At 36.0% G+C, this 13,840-nt stretch overlaps 1 protein-coding gene across 6 annotated transcripts in view; it reads right to left on the bottom strand.

Annotated features, from left to right (window-relative positions):
• ACAP2 (ArfGAP with coiled-coil, ankyrin repeat and PH domains 2) overlaps positions 1–13,840 on the bottom strand; it is a 161,870-nt gene that overhangs the window by 35,863 nt on the left and 112,167 nt on the right. For 4 of the 6 annotated variants that reach the window (XR_001917891.1, XR_001917892.1, XM_018046482.1 and 1 more), the window contains exons 9-11: positions 7,484–7,558; positions 5,364–5,375; positions 1,819–1,931 (exon numbers count right to left, since the gene is read on the bottom strand). Coding sequence is in view for 4 of the 6 variants with exons in the window: in XM_018046482.1 (XP_017901971.1) it covers positions 1,819–1,931; positions 5,364–5,375; positions 7,484–7,558 (200 nt within the window). In the remaining 2 variants the exon portion in view is untranslated. The remainder of the gene's footprint in view (positions 1–1,818; positions 1,932–5,363; positions 5,376–7,483; positions 7,559–13,840) is intronic. The other 2 variants (XM_018046486.1, XM_018046496.1) reach the window with 1 other exon arrangement.

Here is a 13,840-nt window from a genome sequence, read left to right as displayed (position 1 = left end):
CTGTTGTCCTAAATGGGAATGTAATTTTCCACTAAGACTTATTGTGCTTCATTTTGAAGTCTTCGAGCATTTCTGATTAAGAGTACTCCATGAAGTTCACTTCATTTCTTCTTAACATAATGGTATGGCTTTAATGGATTTATTGTATTTTCACTGTGTTAAATTTTAAGAAGGTTGTTTTGAAATCTGAAGGTTAAAATTCAATTCTAACGTTACCTCATGAAACTGTACTGGTTGAAAACTCTTTATTAAAAAAATTTGACAATCACGCTATTTCTTATATTAATTTCCTACTCTGGCCAGGGAAATTTGCCAGGAAAGGCTTAAAAGATTATTGGTTTAATTCTTACAGTTTAGAAAACAAAACTGCAATTTTACATTTTTACTTTACAATAGTTAAAACCTTCTTTCTTAACCAGGCCATCTGAGTAGATCCTCCTATATTTATGTATTATTTTTAAAGTCCTACATTACTCAAAGAAACTTAGTATCAAATACAATCACCATTCTTTCCCATTTATATTCATTCTCAGGTAAAGAACAATTACTTCAAATATAACACACTATGTCCCATTTAAACATCTGACAATATCAAATGCTAAGGAGATACTCAATGACATTGACACTAAATTGATACAAATAACATTGATACAGTGATACTAAAATGACATTTGAAAATATCAGTAAATATTTTTTGTACATAACCTCATCACCAAGAACTCAAAATAAGTGCACTAAGAATCCATTTCAATATTTTGAATATTCAAGCATAATGGTTTCCAGTTAAATTAACAAAAATGTATACCAAATTAAACTTACCAAGAAAATTCTATTTATTTTGCTAATGTCCACTTTTTTAAAAAAGAAAACAATCTTCTCTATCATTAAGTGAATTCATATCCTGTTCAAGTAGCAAATAAAATATACACATTCAACCAATAATATAATAGTTATTAAATCAATCAACCAGAATCTGATACTATTCTCAACTATTACAAAATAATCCTTTTTTTTCCACAAAGGAATTATCCTTGAATAAAAGACTAGTCACTGCTATTCAGAAAGATGATCCTGAGACAATCACTCTTTCCTTTTGCCTTCATGTCTGAAATGATTTCACTTTATTAATACATGAGAAATGTAATAAATATTTTATACATTCATTTAAAAGATATTTACTTGATCAACATTTATTTTCAAAAATCAGTTTAGAAAAAAACATTTTTCAGTAGGCATCAAGTTAACAAAAAAGGAGCAACAGCTGCCATATACACTTCACATATAAAACTCATCCCATATTCTAAAAAGCCTGGTTAAAGTTATTGAAAAGATCAGAAAACCAGGATCATCTCACTTAAAGATTCACAAGCCAAAATTAAGTAAATATGTATATAAACATACATATAAAGGAGGAACCCCAAAAATGAAAAACAACCCACTTGTCTTATTCATCCATTATAATCAATACATAACTTGCAATCAGATCTATTTCATAACAAACAGCGGAGGAAGCTCACATTTAAAAACTTATTCATTGTAGTAACCTAGTCATTACAACCCAAGCATTATAAAAATTTTCCTTGCTTCCCGATTTAAACTTTGCTTAAATTTTAGAATTTAGATTTGCTAGTGTTATTTTTCACTTCCTTCTTAAGGCCTTACTCCTAGAGGGGCAACTTATCTCCAATACACATAATTCAGAAAAGTTACTAGGGACTGTGAATTTAGAGAATTATGAAGGAAAGAGTCACTAAACCATAGAGTAGTCAGAAAACTGAGGATATGGAAAGAGCAAGACTGGTGTTTGAAATATATTACCTGTTCCAAGTTTTGAAGGCATTGCTGGCACGTTTGAACAGATAACCTTCCATAACAATGCCATTTGCAGCATCTACGTTATATTCTAGCTTAGAATCATCATTGGAGAAATCCTAAACAAAATAACACATTAAAAAGTTTGTATGGTTTTTACTGATTTCCCTAGACAAATCTATCCTAGAGAAACAGCTCAAACAGTAGAAAAGCATTGTATTAGGATAGTTAGATCAACAACATTCATAAGGGGAGACCTAAATGTTCAATAACAGAAGAATGCTTCAACATATTAACATACTGTAATTCAGTGGACTATTATGCAATAACACAAACGACTATACAGAATACACATTAAAAGAAAAGCAAATTTTAAAAGTTTATAAATTATATAACCTGGATAAATAAATTGTACACACTGTGATTAAAAGAACAAAATAATATGTATAAAAATAGACAAAGGGAACAACGTGCTATTCTGTGGGTGTTGTTTTAAATGTTTTCATTTAATCCCAATATTGATATGTCTGCTAACAATTTTTTAAAGGAATATACGTATTTCTACTTGGGATTAGTTAAATCTACCACTATTTTCTAAATATATTACTATTAGGGTAGTTTTATATTGTTATACTGTTTTTGGTAGAAACAATAACTCCACTATTTGGGGGTTCAAAAAAAGAATTACAGAAAGTTTATTTTTGCAAAGAAGTACCACAGTGTGAAGTAGGCATTCTGAGCTCACTTTTTTATAAGGGTTATAAAATCACTCATAGTCATCTTCAATCATCTAACCATTCTAGTTTTCACTTGAATGCAATTCAAACTTTCAATTTTCCTCCAAGAAGCCAATAAATTTTAAAATCAGAAATTCTATATTTAAAATATTTCCTGGTAAATTTCCAAAGTTATTTCAACAAAACTGAAAAATCATTGTGATCTCCAAATTGAAAACTCTAAAAAGCAGTCCTGAAACTTCAAAATTACTTCTGGACCAATAAGCAAAATTAGAACGCTATACTATTAGAGAGGAGTAGACTTTCCATCTTGAGAAAGATTTTGGTAGAGACTGGATGACCATCTGCCAAGAATACTGGAATGCAGGGGTTCTGCACTGGAGGAGAAGCAGAGTGATAATCACGTAAGATCTTTCTAAATCTGAGAGTCCATGATTATGGGAAAAGGAACTAGGCACACTTCAGAATTACACTCAAACACTGCTGATATATCTCAAAACTTAATCGTGAAGGACATGATCATCCAAAATAATCAAATGAAATAATCTGTAAATAAACTGCTACATTTCTTTCTGCTTTTACTTTGGGGCAAAAAAATCAAGGAAATTTTAATTCCTTCATTTAAAATTTATTTGGAGCTATAATTTATTTAATTATGCTGACAAAATTAAGTCAGCAATAGATATAATCGAGTTTGGCAACATTCCAAAGATTTCTTTGTAACATCAGGAGCTTGTCTCATCAGGAGAACTTGAAGCTTTGGTCTGGAGCCCAAGGAATATAAGTCAAGACAATGAAGGGACTCAACTGAAATTTTCCCTTTTGAAATTGCAAGCAAGACAAGAAGGACCACTATAAGCACTTTGATTCAAGATTATTTTGAAAGTCCTAGCCAGCAAGATAAACCAAAAGGAAAGGATTATTTGCAAAGGATGTGACTGTACACATCCAAAAGAATTCAGAGGTATATTAGTAGTAGTAGCAGTAAAGAGAGCTTAAAAAGACTACTACTGGTTAAAAAAATCAACACACAAATATCAAATTTTATTCTAATATACAACCAAAGTAAACAGTGAGAAAATATATTTTTAAAGGATAACATTTACAATAACATTTTCAATACAAGTATCTAGAAATACACCTACAAAAAGATTAAGAAAACAATGAAATTTTATGAAGGATATCTAAAAAAATGAATGAACAGAGAAATATTCAAGGCTCATGAACTGGAAGACATTTAAAATAAAGATATTAATTCTTCCCCAAATCCATTCACAGATCCAATGCAAAGCTATTTTTATGCAACCTGAAAAGCTGCTGTATTTATATGGAAATACAGAACTTTAGCAATTCACTTTTGAAGAAGGGAAGGAGGCTTTGCTTTGTCAGATTATCAAGATACGCTATAAAGCTAAAATAATTAAGATAGCATGGTACTGGTATAATTAAGACAAAAAGACCAATGAAACAGAATAGAGAGTCTGAAACAGACCTCACATGTATGGAAATGTCCTATACAAAAGAGTATACAACACTGAGTAGTTGGGGGAAAACAAACTTTAATAACCGAATCTAAATCATTTAGCTACCAATGTGAAAATAAAAGGAAACTGGATCTCTACCTCAAACTACACACACACACACACACACAATTACAGACTGATTAAAGGCCTAGATAAAACAAGCAAAGCTTCCCAGGTGGTGCTAGTGGGAAGAAGAATCCTCCTGCCAAAGACACAGACTCAAACCCTGGATTGTGAAGAGGGCATGAAAACCCACTGCAGTATTCTTGCCAGGAGATTCCCATGGACAGGCAGGTTACAGTCCATAGAGTCTCAAAGAGTCAAACACAACTGAAGCGACCTAGCATGCATGCACAAAAACAAGAGTTTACAGGAGATACATTGTTGTGATCTTGGGTTGGGAATGGAGAAAGCAATGGCACCCCACTCCAGTACTCTTGCCTGGAAAATCCCATGGGCGGAGGAGCCTGGTAGGCTGCAGTCTATGGGGTCACTAAGAGTTGGACACGACTGAGCGACTTCACTTTCACTTTTCACTTTCATGCATTGGAGAAGGAAATGGCAACCCACTCCAGTGTTCTTGCCTGGAGAATCCGGGGGACGGGGGAGGCTGGTGGGCTGCTGTCTATGGGGTCGCAGAGTCGGACAAGACTGAAGTGACTTAGCAGTACCAGTGGGTTGGGAAGGACACAAAAGGCACCGAACAGAAAAGATATTTTTAACACTATGTGAATATTTTAAATGTATATACCTCAAAGGGGGACTAACGTCTAGAATATTTGAGGATATGATCAACAGTTAGATAACCTGATGGAAAAACAGGAGAAAGACTAGCCAGACATTTAACAAGGAGGATATCCAAATGACCAACAGACATCGCAGAAGGGCATTAGTGATAAAGCATAAATTAAAACCACAAAATGTCCATATCTACCCACCAAAATAGGCAAAAAATTGAAAACTCTCATAATATGATGAGGTGGCAAGGAGCAACGGGAACTCTCACACAGTCCTGCTTACTAGGAATGGTATAACATTTTGAAAAATAACAGCATTATCTACTAACACTGAACATATATATACACACACACACATGCTATGACCCAGCAATTTTATTCTTAGGTCTAAATCTATCAGAAATGCGTGCACATATCCAAAAGGCATGTACATGAATGTGCACCGCACCAATGTTTCTTCAACTGATCGATTTCAATTCCAAAAAATCTAAATAATTACATTAGACAGACTTTTCCTTGCTTTTTAGTTTGATTAGGTCTTTTCCTTTTTTTACCTGTAATGCAGCCTTGGGTCAGCATTTAAGGGCAAAGAAAAAAAAGATTAAGTATTCATAATAAGCAAAAACAGCATTACTCTCTTTAAGGAAAACAATAACTGACCACTATTTAAAATCTAATTCATTAATCAGATTTAATAATCTACTACTCTTGGACATTCAGTATGACACTGACATACACTAGGGAAAGGTATTAAAAGATGCATAATATTCATTAAATAATTCAATTTAAACAAATAAACATGCTTCTAAATATCATGACCTCTCATTTTAATTAAAAATGATTGGTCCCAATTCTTAAAAATCTTTCCATAGTAATGTCATTAAAACAAGTTATCCAACCAAAAGTGATTCAACTTTAAACAAAACATGGAGGCAGTCTTACCCGACTATAACTAGAAGAAATAAATTAAACATTATCTCATAAAAAATCTTTCCCTTTTAAAAAAAATGCTTCTCTTTGAGTATTAACAACCCATCACCAAAAAAAATTTAACTTTAATTACTGATTTCACTTTCACTTTTTTTTTCACTGACATCTTCAATATTAAATCTAGTTTACTGGCATTTTAAATTCTAAATAAACCATAACAAAAGTTGATTTGACTGCTCACAAGAGGATAGATTTCTTAAAGCAATACTAGATGACATCTTTTTTCTTTGTCTTTTTAGGGAGGTTGTGATGGCAATCCCCCGACACCAAAATTTATGCAGTCATGTTTCCCACACTTGGGGAAATTGCAGGAGAGGGATGGATAAGCCTCCCCGTGGGAAACCACACTCATAATTGTGGTACTGCTCTGCCATTTAAGTACAGAGACATCTTTTCACATATTTTTTACACACATTCAACCGCCAGTTCTATCCTTTTATTTTCAGATGACTATACTTACAAAAAAGATCACATTGATGACTGTATAAAATACTATTATACTGAGTTCCAGGTATATCATATTCAAAGCTTTTAGCACACAGAAATAGAACCTGGTTGCACATTTACATCTTTTTTTTAAATCTTCATTTTTAAATACATATTTTTCAGATATTACTTTACCTAGGCTTAGGTAAGTTAACAAGAAATGCAAGTGAAACTTCAGCATCACTTGAGAGGGTAAGTGTTGCCACAGAGTGACTGCAGCTGGAAATTCCTAGTCACACACACACGCTTCAGTGTTCTCCAACTGGAAATTCCTAGTCACACACACACACACACACACACACACAGGTGCTTCGGTGTTCTCCAACTTCTGTTCACCTCCACCTACCCTCCGTCAACCACTGCTACCCTGCATACAGACATACAAACACACACACACATTTTACAGGGCTTGGTGATATCTTGCGTGCATGCAGGCTAGGTCGCTTCAGTCATGTATGACTCTTTGCGTCCCTATGGACTGTAGCCTGCCAGGCTTCTCTGCCCATGGAATTCTCCAGGCAAGAATACTGGAGTGGGTTGTTGTGCCCTCCTTCAGGGGATCTTCCTAACCCAGGGATCAAACCCACATGTCTTGTGTCTCCTGCACTGGCAGGTGGGTTCTTTACCATTTGCCCCACCTGGGAAGCCCTGGTGATATCCTAACTGAAACTATAAGCAGCATTTTAAACTCTAGGGGCCTTCCCAGGTGGCCCGAGTGGTAATGAACCCACTGGCCAATGCAGAAGACCTAAGAGGCCCAGGTTCGATCCCTGGGTCAAGAAGATGCCCTGGAGAAGGAAATGGCAACCCACTCCAGTATTCTAGTATGGAGAATTCCATGGATAGAGGAGCCTGGCAAGCTATAGTCCATAGGGTCGAAAAGAGTTGTACACAACTGAACTGACTTAGCACGCAAGGGCCACTTTTAAATCAGTTAAGGCCCTAAGGGACTGACGTTTTTATAAACTTGTTCAAGAGCATGGCTCTCAAATATTTTTATATAAAATAATAATAAAATACATACCTCAACACTGGAAAAATATTTTATGGTTTACAAAAAAAGGAAGAGTTCATCTATACAATTTAATTATTAAGGCAATTCAAAGGATTTATTTCAATGTGATACCTTGGTGAAACCAATAACCAAAAAATTGTGTAAAAAGGGAATTAATCTACTCTAACTTCTCCCCTCAAGTACCTTTTGTTGAATGGTGGAATGTTTTTGCTCCATTTCTCTTTTCTCCTTTGCTGCATCTACAACCAGTCGATCCAACTGCAAAAAAAAAATAAAAGAGTAAGTAAGAGAGACTTAAAAGTTGAAAAAGAAAGATACAATTACTTTTCAAAAATCATATTCCAAGTAAGTCAGTCAACTTAGGTTTACCTAAAAAGGCATTTGGCTACAACCATAAAATGAAAGTTCTTTTTTTTCTGGTTTCATATCCTCTTTGAGAATGTCTAAAACTCCGCTAGGGAAAATGTTTCTGAGAACAATCACATGTCAAGCAATTGTGACAGGTGGCCTTGCCTAGGGTACAACAATGATAACGAGTTCACTCCTTAAATTAAGGAGAATGACTCTAGATTAAGTGGCAGCTGATACGCTTAGCAATTCTAGCAGTTACTATCAAAGACAGAAAGAAGATATATTGGTGATTTTTCTTCCCCAAATAACAAAATCTAGCAGCTAATTTAGTGTGTGCTGGCACTCACAAGTTCAACATAACAGACACTTCCAATCACTCAAGATGCATGATGCTTTCAAGCTGGCTTCCTAGTATTATAATAAAATCTAAAAGGTAGAAAAAATAACAACAGATAAAAGAGAAAGAAAATAGAGTGGAGTAGAATAAAATAGGAAAGAAGTCATTCCTTCCTTAGGTTAATGTATAAAATCATCAATTTTTCTTTAAAAATTTTTTAAAACTTATGAAATCATAAAATCCCATTTCATTCTTGTTCCTTTCATCAGAAGAGAAATACCTGATTGCCAGTATTATTACAAAAGTACTAGTTTCCTGAATTCCTCTTTGCTGGAGTAACAAACAATTAGGTTTAAAATACTACAAGAGACTCATAAAGTTAGAAAATGAACTTATTTTCAGGGGAAGGGATAGTTAGGGGGTTTTGGATGGACACGTACACACTGCTGTATTTAAATATATTTAAAATATATCTAAAATGATTAACCAACAGGACCTAATATATAGCACATGGAACTCTGCTCAATGTTATGTGGCAGTCTGTACAGGAGGGAGGACTGAAGAAGAATGGATACCTGTATACATATGGCTGAGTCCCTTCACTGTTCACCTGAAACTATTACAACATTGTTAATCAGCTACACCCCAATATAAAATAAAATTTTCAAAAGAAAGTAAATAAAATACTCCATTAGGTGTGTCTACTATTCCAAACAGTGATGTACATCATTTCATCTTTGAATACCCATCACCTTGAACTGACTAAAGTGTGATAAATAGCTATACATGTCAATATCAACAAACTATGGAGAAAGATGCTTTCACTGATAGCCTTTAAAAACAAAACTGAAAAAGCCCTTCTTAAAAGACTATGTGATGTTTATTGACTCTCTATCACAAATGGTTTTTCTTTTCCCCACAGGAGACTAATTCTGGCCACAGAATCTTAATCTCACTGAATAATAATAAAGAACCAAAAGAAAATACATGGAAACAGAACTATCACTACTACAAAATACTTTGTTTAGATGGCAACTATACTACTCCACTTTTGGACCTAAGCCATACACACCATAGTGACAGGTCACACTGACTTAATGGGTAACGCTGCACTAAGAAACTGTCCTCAACGGTTTCTTATAGTCAATGAGTGAAATAATCATTATACCCTGGTTTTATAGCCTTTAACTGAATGACATATAAATGTTTTTCATACATTCAGGCTGAACTGCAGTAGAAGGCACTTCCAAGATTCAAACTGATATATAAAAACTTGTATGCATGTACCTTCCACACCAGTACTACAATGTCAGTGATGGTAGTAAATTGTCAAATTGGAGTAAATTTCTCAACTGTATCCCACTCAGAAAAGAGAGAAAATTCCTCTCCCTCTGTTAGGGCAAACGTATATAGAAAAAGATATCTTTCAACACGGTGAAGTGTTGGAGGACGAATGAGTTGGAGAGATGCAAAGGCTGGCCGTCCTGTCTTCTACGGGATCCTCCTTGCCTGGATCAAGAAGAGAACTGGAGCAAAGCAGCATGTGTCCCGTGTTTCTATTAGTACTGCACATATGAGGTTAATAGACTCCTATAACTAACCAGGTGCCCCCAATCCTGTACTTATGTTCTGAATTTTGTCCACGCCTACCACCTCAGATTTCAATACTTCTTCTGCTTTTCAAATTCTCCCATTCCCACTTGTTTTAAATTTGTGCAAATTTAATAAATAGAATAAAACCTTAAATAAAATCTTCCTAAAACCCACACTCCTCTCTAGTTACCAACTTATCTCTCTCTTTCCTTCACAATACAACTTCTTAAAAAACTCTCCCTGTTCTCCACTTGCCCATATCATATTCATCTATCCATGGTAATTTAGCTTTTACCTCTTAGACCCTCAACTCTGACAGAAGTAACAAACAACCTTCTTGTTGCTAAATCTAAGAGGCAATTCTCAGTCCTAGGTTTACTCAACCTTCCTTCCAGTCATTGAACTGACAACCACCCACATCTTTTTGAGACACTCTTTCCTTGTCTTTTGCTACCATAGTCTCCTGATTTTCCACCTCTCTCCCATCAGTGTTCTCATGGAGCCCTCTCACCTAGCCATTTCTTAAAAGTAGGTCATTCTGAGGGATCTGTCCCAAGTCAAATTCTCTTTTATTTTACACTTGTGGACTTTGACCTTAATTTTCAAAATTAAAAGTATTAGGCATGGTGCTTGGTCACTTATCTTTCTTAAAATAGGTTCATGTTTTTGAAACATCTGTTAACTCCTTGCTTCAATTCACACACTCCTGTGACTGCAATTAGCAATTATATACTATTGACTCTTAAATGTTTCTCTCTTGAGTTCTAGATACACCCACTTAGATGTCCTATTCCCAAACTAAATACATTTAAACTTCTCATGTCCCTCCACTCTCGAATTGACTACATATTCCTCAAGTCTATCTATTTATCTCCACCCCTATTGCCATGACCCTAGTTCCAGATACCATAAACTGGCACCTCCAACCAGGCCAAACACTATAGGCACTAGAGTTTAGATGCTTCTCAGGGATGTGCAAAATTACTTGAGACCTGGGAGGGTAAAAAATGCAAAACTGAAATTAAAATGTTAAAATATACAATTATTGACACCAGTCAACTACAATCCAATGCATTTTTTGATATTATACTTAATGTAAGATGAGGGTAAAATCTAATGTTTGCTAGTTCCCTGGTGGCTCAGATGGTAAAGAATCTGTCCACAATGCAAGAGACCTGGGTTCAATCCCTGGGTAGGAAAGATCCCCTGAAGAAGGGAATGGCAACCCACTCCAGTATTCTTGCCTGGAGAATTCCATGGATTTTCAAGTAGTAGTTGAGGAGCCTGGGGCCTGGCGGGCTACAGTCCATGGGTAGCAGAGTTGGACACAACTGAGCAGCTAACACACACCAAGGGCCTAGGAAGGTCCTGTCTTCTTCCCAAATCTGGGTTGGATATACTGCTTATATGTTGCAGTAACATATGTGGTGGAGACAGCTATCTATCTCCCATATCCATTCTCTCTTCCTTTCTTAACAACAAAATCCCCAAATTCTAGTAGGTTAACACGGTTACCTGCATTAACACTATTTCTCAGCTTTCCTTGAAGCTAGTGGGACAATCTGGGAGAAGGCAATGACAACCCACTCCAGTACTCTTGCCTGGAAGATCCCACGGACAGAGGAGCCTGGTAGGCTGCGGTCCATGGGGTCGAGAAGAGTCGGACACGACTGAGTGACTTCACTTTCACTTTTCACTTTCATGCGTTGGAGAAGGACATGGCAACCCACTCCAGTGTTCTTGCCTGGAGAATCCCAGGGATGGGGAAGCCTGGTGGGCTGCCGTCTATGGGGTCGCACAGAGTCGGACACGACTGAAGCGACTTAATAGCAGCAGCAGCAGTGGGACAATGGAACATATGCAGAAGCGGCATATACAATCCCTGGGAACTACGCTGAAAGAGAGGGAACAAATCTTTCTTTCCCCCTCCATCCTATTGACTACAATTTGGTTATGATGGCTAAAGCCTGATAAACCACTCTGAACCATTAGGCAGAATCCAAAGATATAATAAGCCTGGGTCCCTACAGATTAAGTGAGCACTATACTAGACCTTTGATTTTACATAAAAGCAATAAAATTCTATCCTGTTTAAAGCTCCTGCTGTTTGTGGTTTTCTATCACATGCAAACAAAATCTAATCTCAATTTATAAACCCAGATAGGGCACTTAGCACAGAGATTAATAGTGTGGTAACCTGTTATTTTCTTCCAGTAAATTAAGCTCTGTAGAGGCAGGGAAGAGCAATTCTATAATTCGTGACATATACCTTACATACCACCTTTCCCCCACAATAGCCCAACACACACAAACATACACACACACACGCACTGTATTTATTTCTGGTCAATGAATGCAATTATCATTCTGCTCTTACTTTTTCCCCATTTCTCTAAAGTCTATTTTTCATCCTTAATTCCTTTCCTGAAAAAGTAATCTGAACCATTTTGAGAAAGAAAACCAACTGAAAATTGATAGAAATCCAGAAAACTCACCAGTAAACAAAATAGAATGTGTGGGAACAGATTTAACATGAAATTCTGATTGTTGCTATTGCTGTTTCGTTGCTCAGTTGTGTCTCACTCTTCTGCAACGCCATGGACTGGAGCCCATCAGGCTCTTCTGTCTATGGGATTTCCCAGGCAAGAATACAGGACTGGGTTGCCATCTCCTTCTCCATGGATATGCCCAACCCAGGGATGGAACCTGTGTCTCCTGCACTGGCAGGTGGACTTTTACCACTGAGCCATCAGGGAAGCCTGAAGTTCTGATCAGATAATCAAAAATAATTTGGACATAACAAAATTTCTATATAATACTCTTATATATAATTCATGCATGTCTACATGTGTATAAAATGAAAAAGTTACCTAGAGTTCTTCAATCTTAAAATTCCAAACTTTACTATTATTCAGGGACTTCCCTGGTGGTCCAGTGGCTGGGACTCCATGCTCCCAATGCAGGGGGCCAGATCTGATCCCTGGTTAGGGAACTAGACCCCATATGCCTGCCACAACTAAAACCCAGGGCAGCCAAATAAATAAAAAAATACTTTTAAAATAAAATTTTATTATTCAAAATAGCAAAATGCAAATATCTTTGAAAGTTAAAAAAAGAGTTATAACTAAAATAAAATACCAATTAGGACAGTAACTCAATAATCCAAATGTAACAAACAAAATAAATAAATCCAGCTATGTATACTGTAAAACAAACACTTTGTTTTAAAATTCTTCTCAGTACCCTTATATAACTATCTACAACATATTCTTTAACTTTAATCTCATTTTTGGTTACACACTGGACTTACATAAATCTGCTATAAAAACACCAAACTTCTACACTGCTGCGGCTAAGCTGCTTCAGTCATGTCCAACTCTGTGCAACCCCACAGATGGCAGCCTACCAGGCTCCCCCGTCCCTGGGATTCTCCAGGCAAGAACACTGGGGTGGGTTGCCATTTCCTTCTCCAATGCATGAAAGGGAAAAGTGAAAGTGAAGTCGCTCAGTCGTGTCCGACCCTCAGTGACTCCATGGACTGCAGCCCACCAGGCTCCTCCGTCCACGGGATTTGCACTAAATAAACTAAATGTCAAATTTCCCAATTTGCTTAATCTCTTTTAAAATACAGGCACTAGAACAAAGACAACAAAACAAACAAACTACATCAAACTAAAAAGTTTCTGCACAGCAAATGAAACCATCATCAAAATGAAAATGCAACCTACCAAATGGCAGAAGATATTTACAAATCATATATTTCATAAGAGGTTAATATCTAAAATATATAAAGAACTCAAGACAATGCAACAGCAAAAAAAAAGAAATCCAATTAAAACATGAGGAGAGGACCTAAATAGACATTTTCCCAAGAAAACACACAGATGGCAAACAAGGGACCAAAAGTCATTAATCATGAAGGACTTCTAAATTAAAACCACAATGAGATATCCCCTCACATCTGTTAGAATGGCTGTCATTCTAACAATCTTGAAGACAAGATTGTCAAGGATGTGGAGAAAAGGGAACCCTTGTGTACTGATGATGAGAATGAAATTGGTGCAGCCACTATTAAGGACAATATGGAGGTTCCTCAAAAAAATAAAAATAGAACTACAATATGATCCAGCAATTCCACTCATGGGCATTTACCTGAAGGAAATGAAGACACTAACTCGAAAAGGTATCTGCATACCCACATTCACTGAAGCATTACATAGCCAAGATATGAAAGTAACCTAAGTGTCCATTAATAGACG

The sequence above is a fragment of the Capra hircus genome, chromosome 1 (assembly GCF_001704415.2).
Source record: "Capra hircus breed San Clemente chromosome 1, ASM170441v1, whole genome shotgun sequence".
Taxonomy (NCBI): domain Eukaryota; kingdom Metazoa; phylum Chordata; class Mammalia; order Artiodactyla; family Bovidae; genus Capra; species Capra hircus.
Note: the sequence above shows the minus strand (reverse complement) of the source record. Positions and strands in the feature narration are given on the sequence as shown.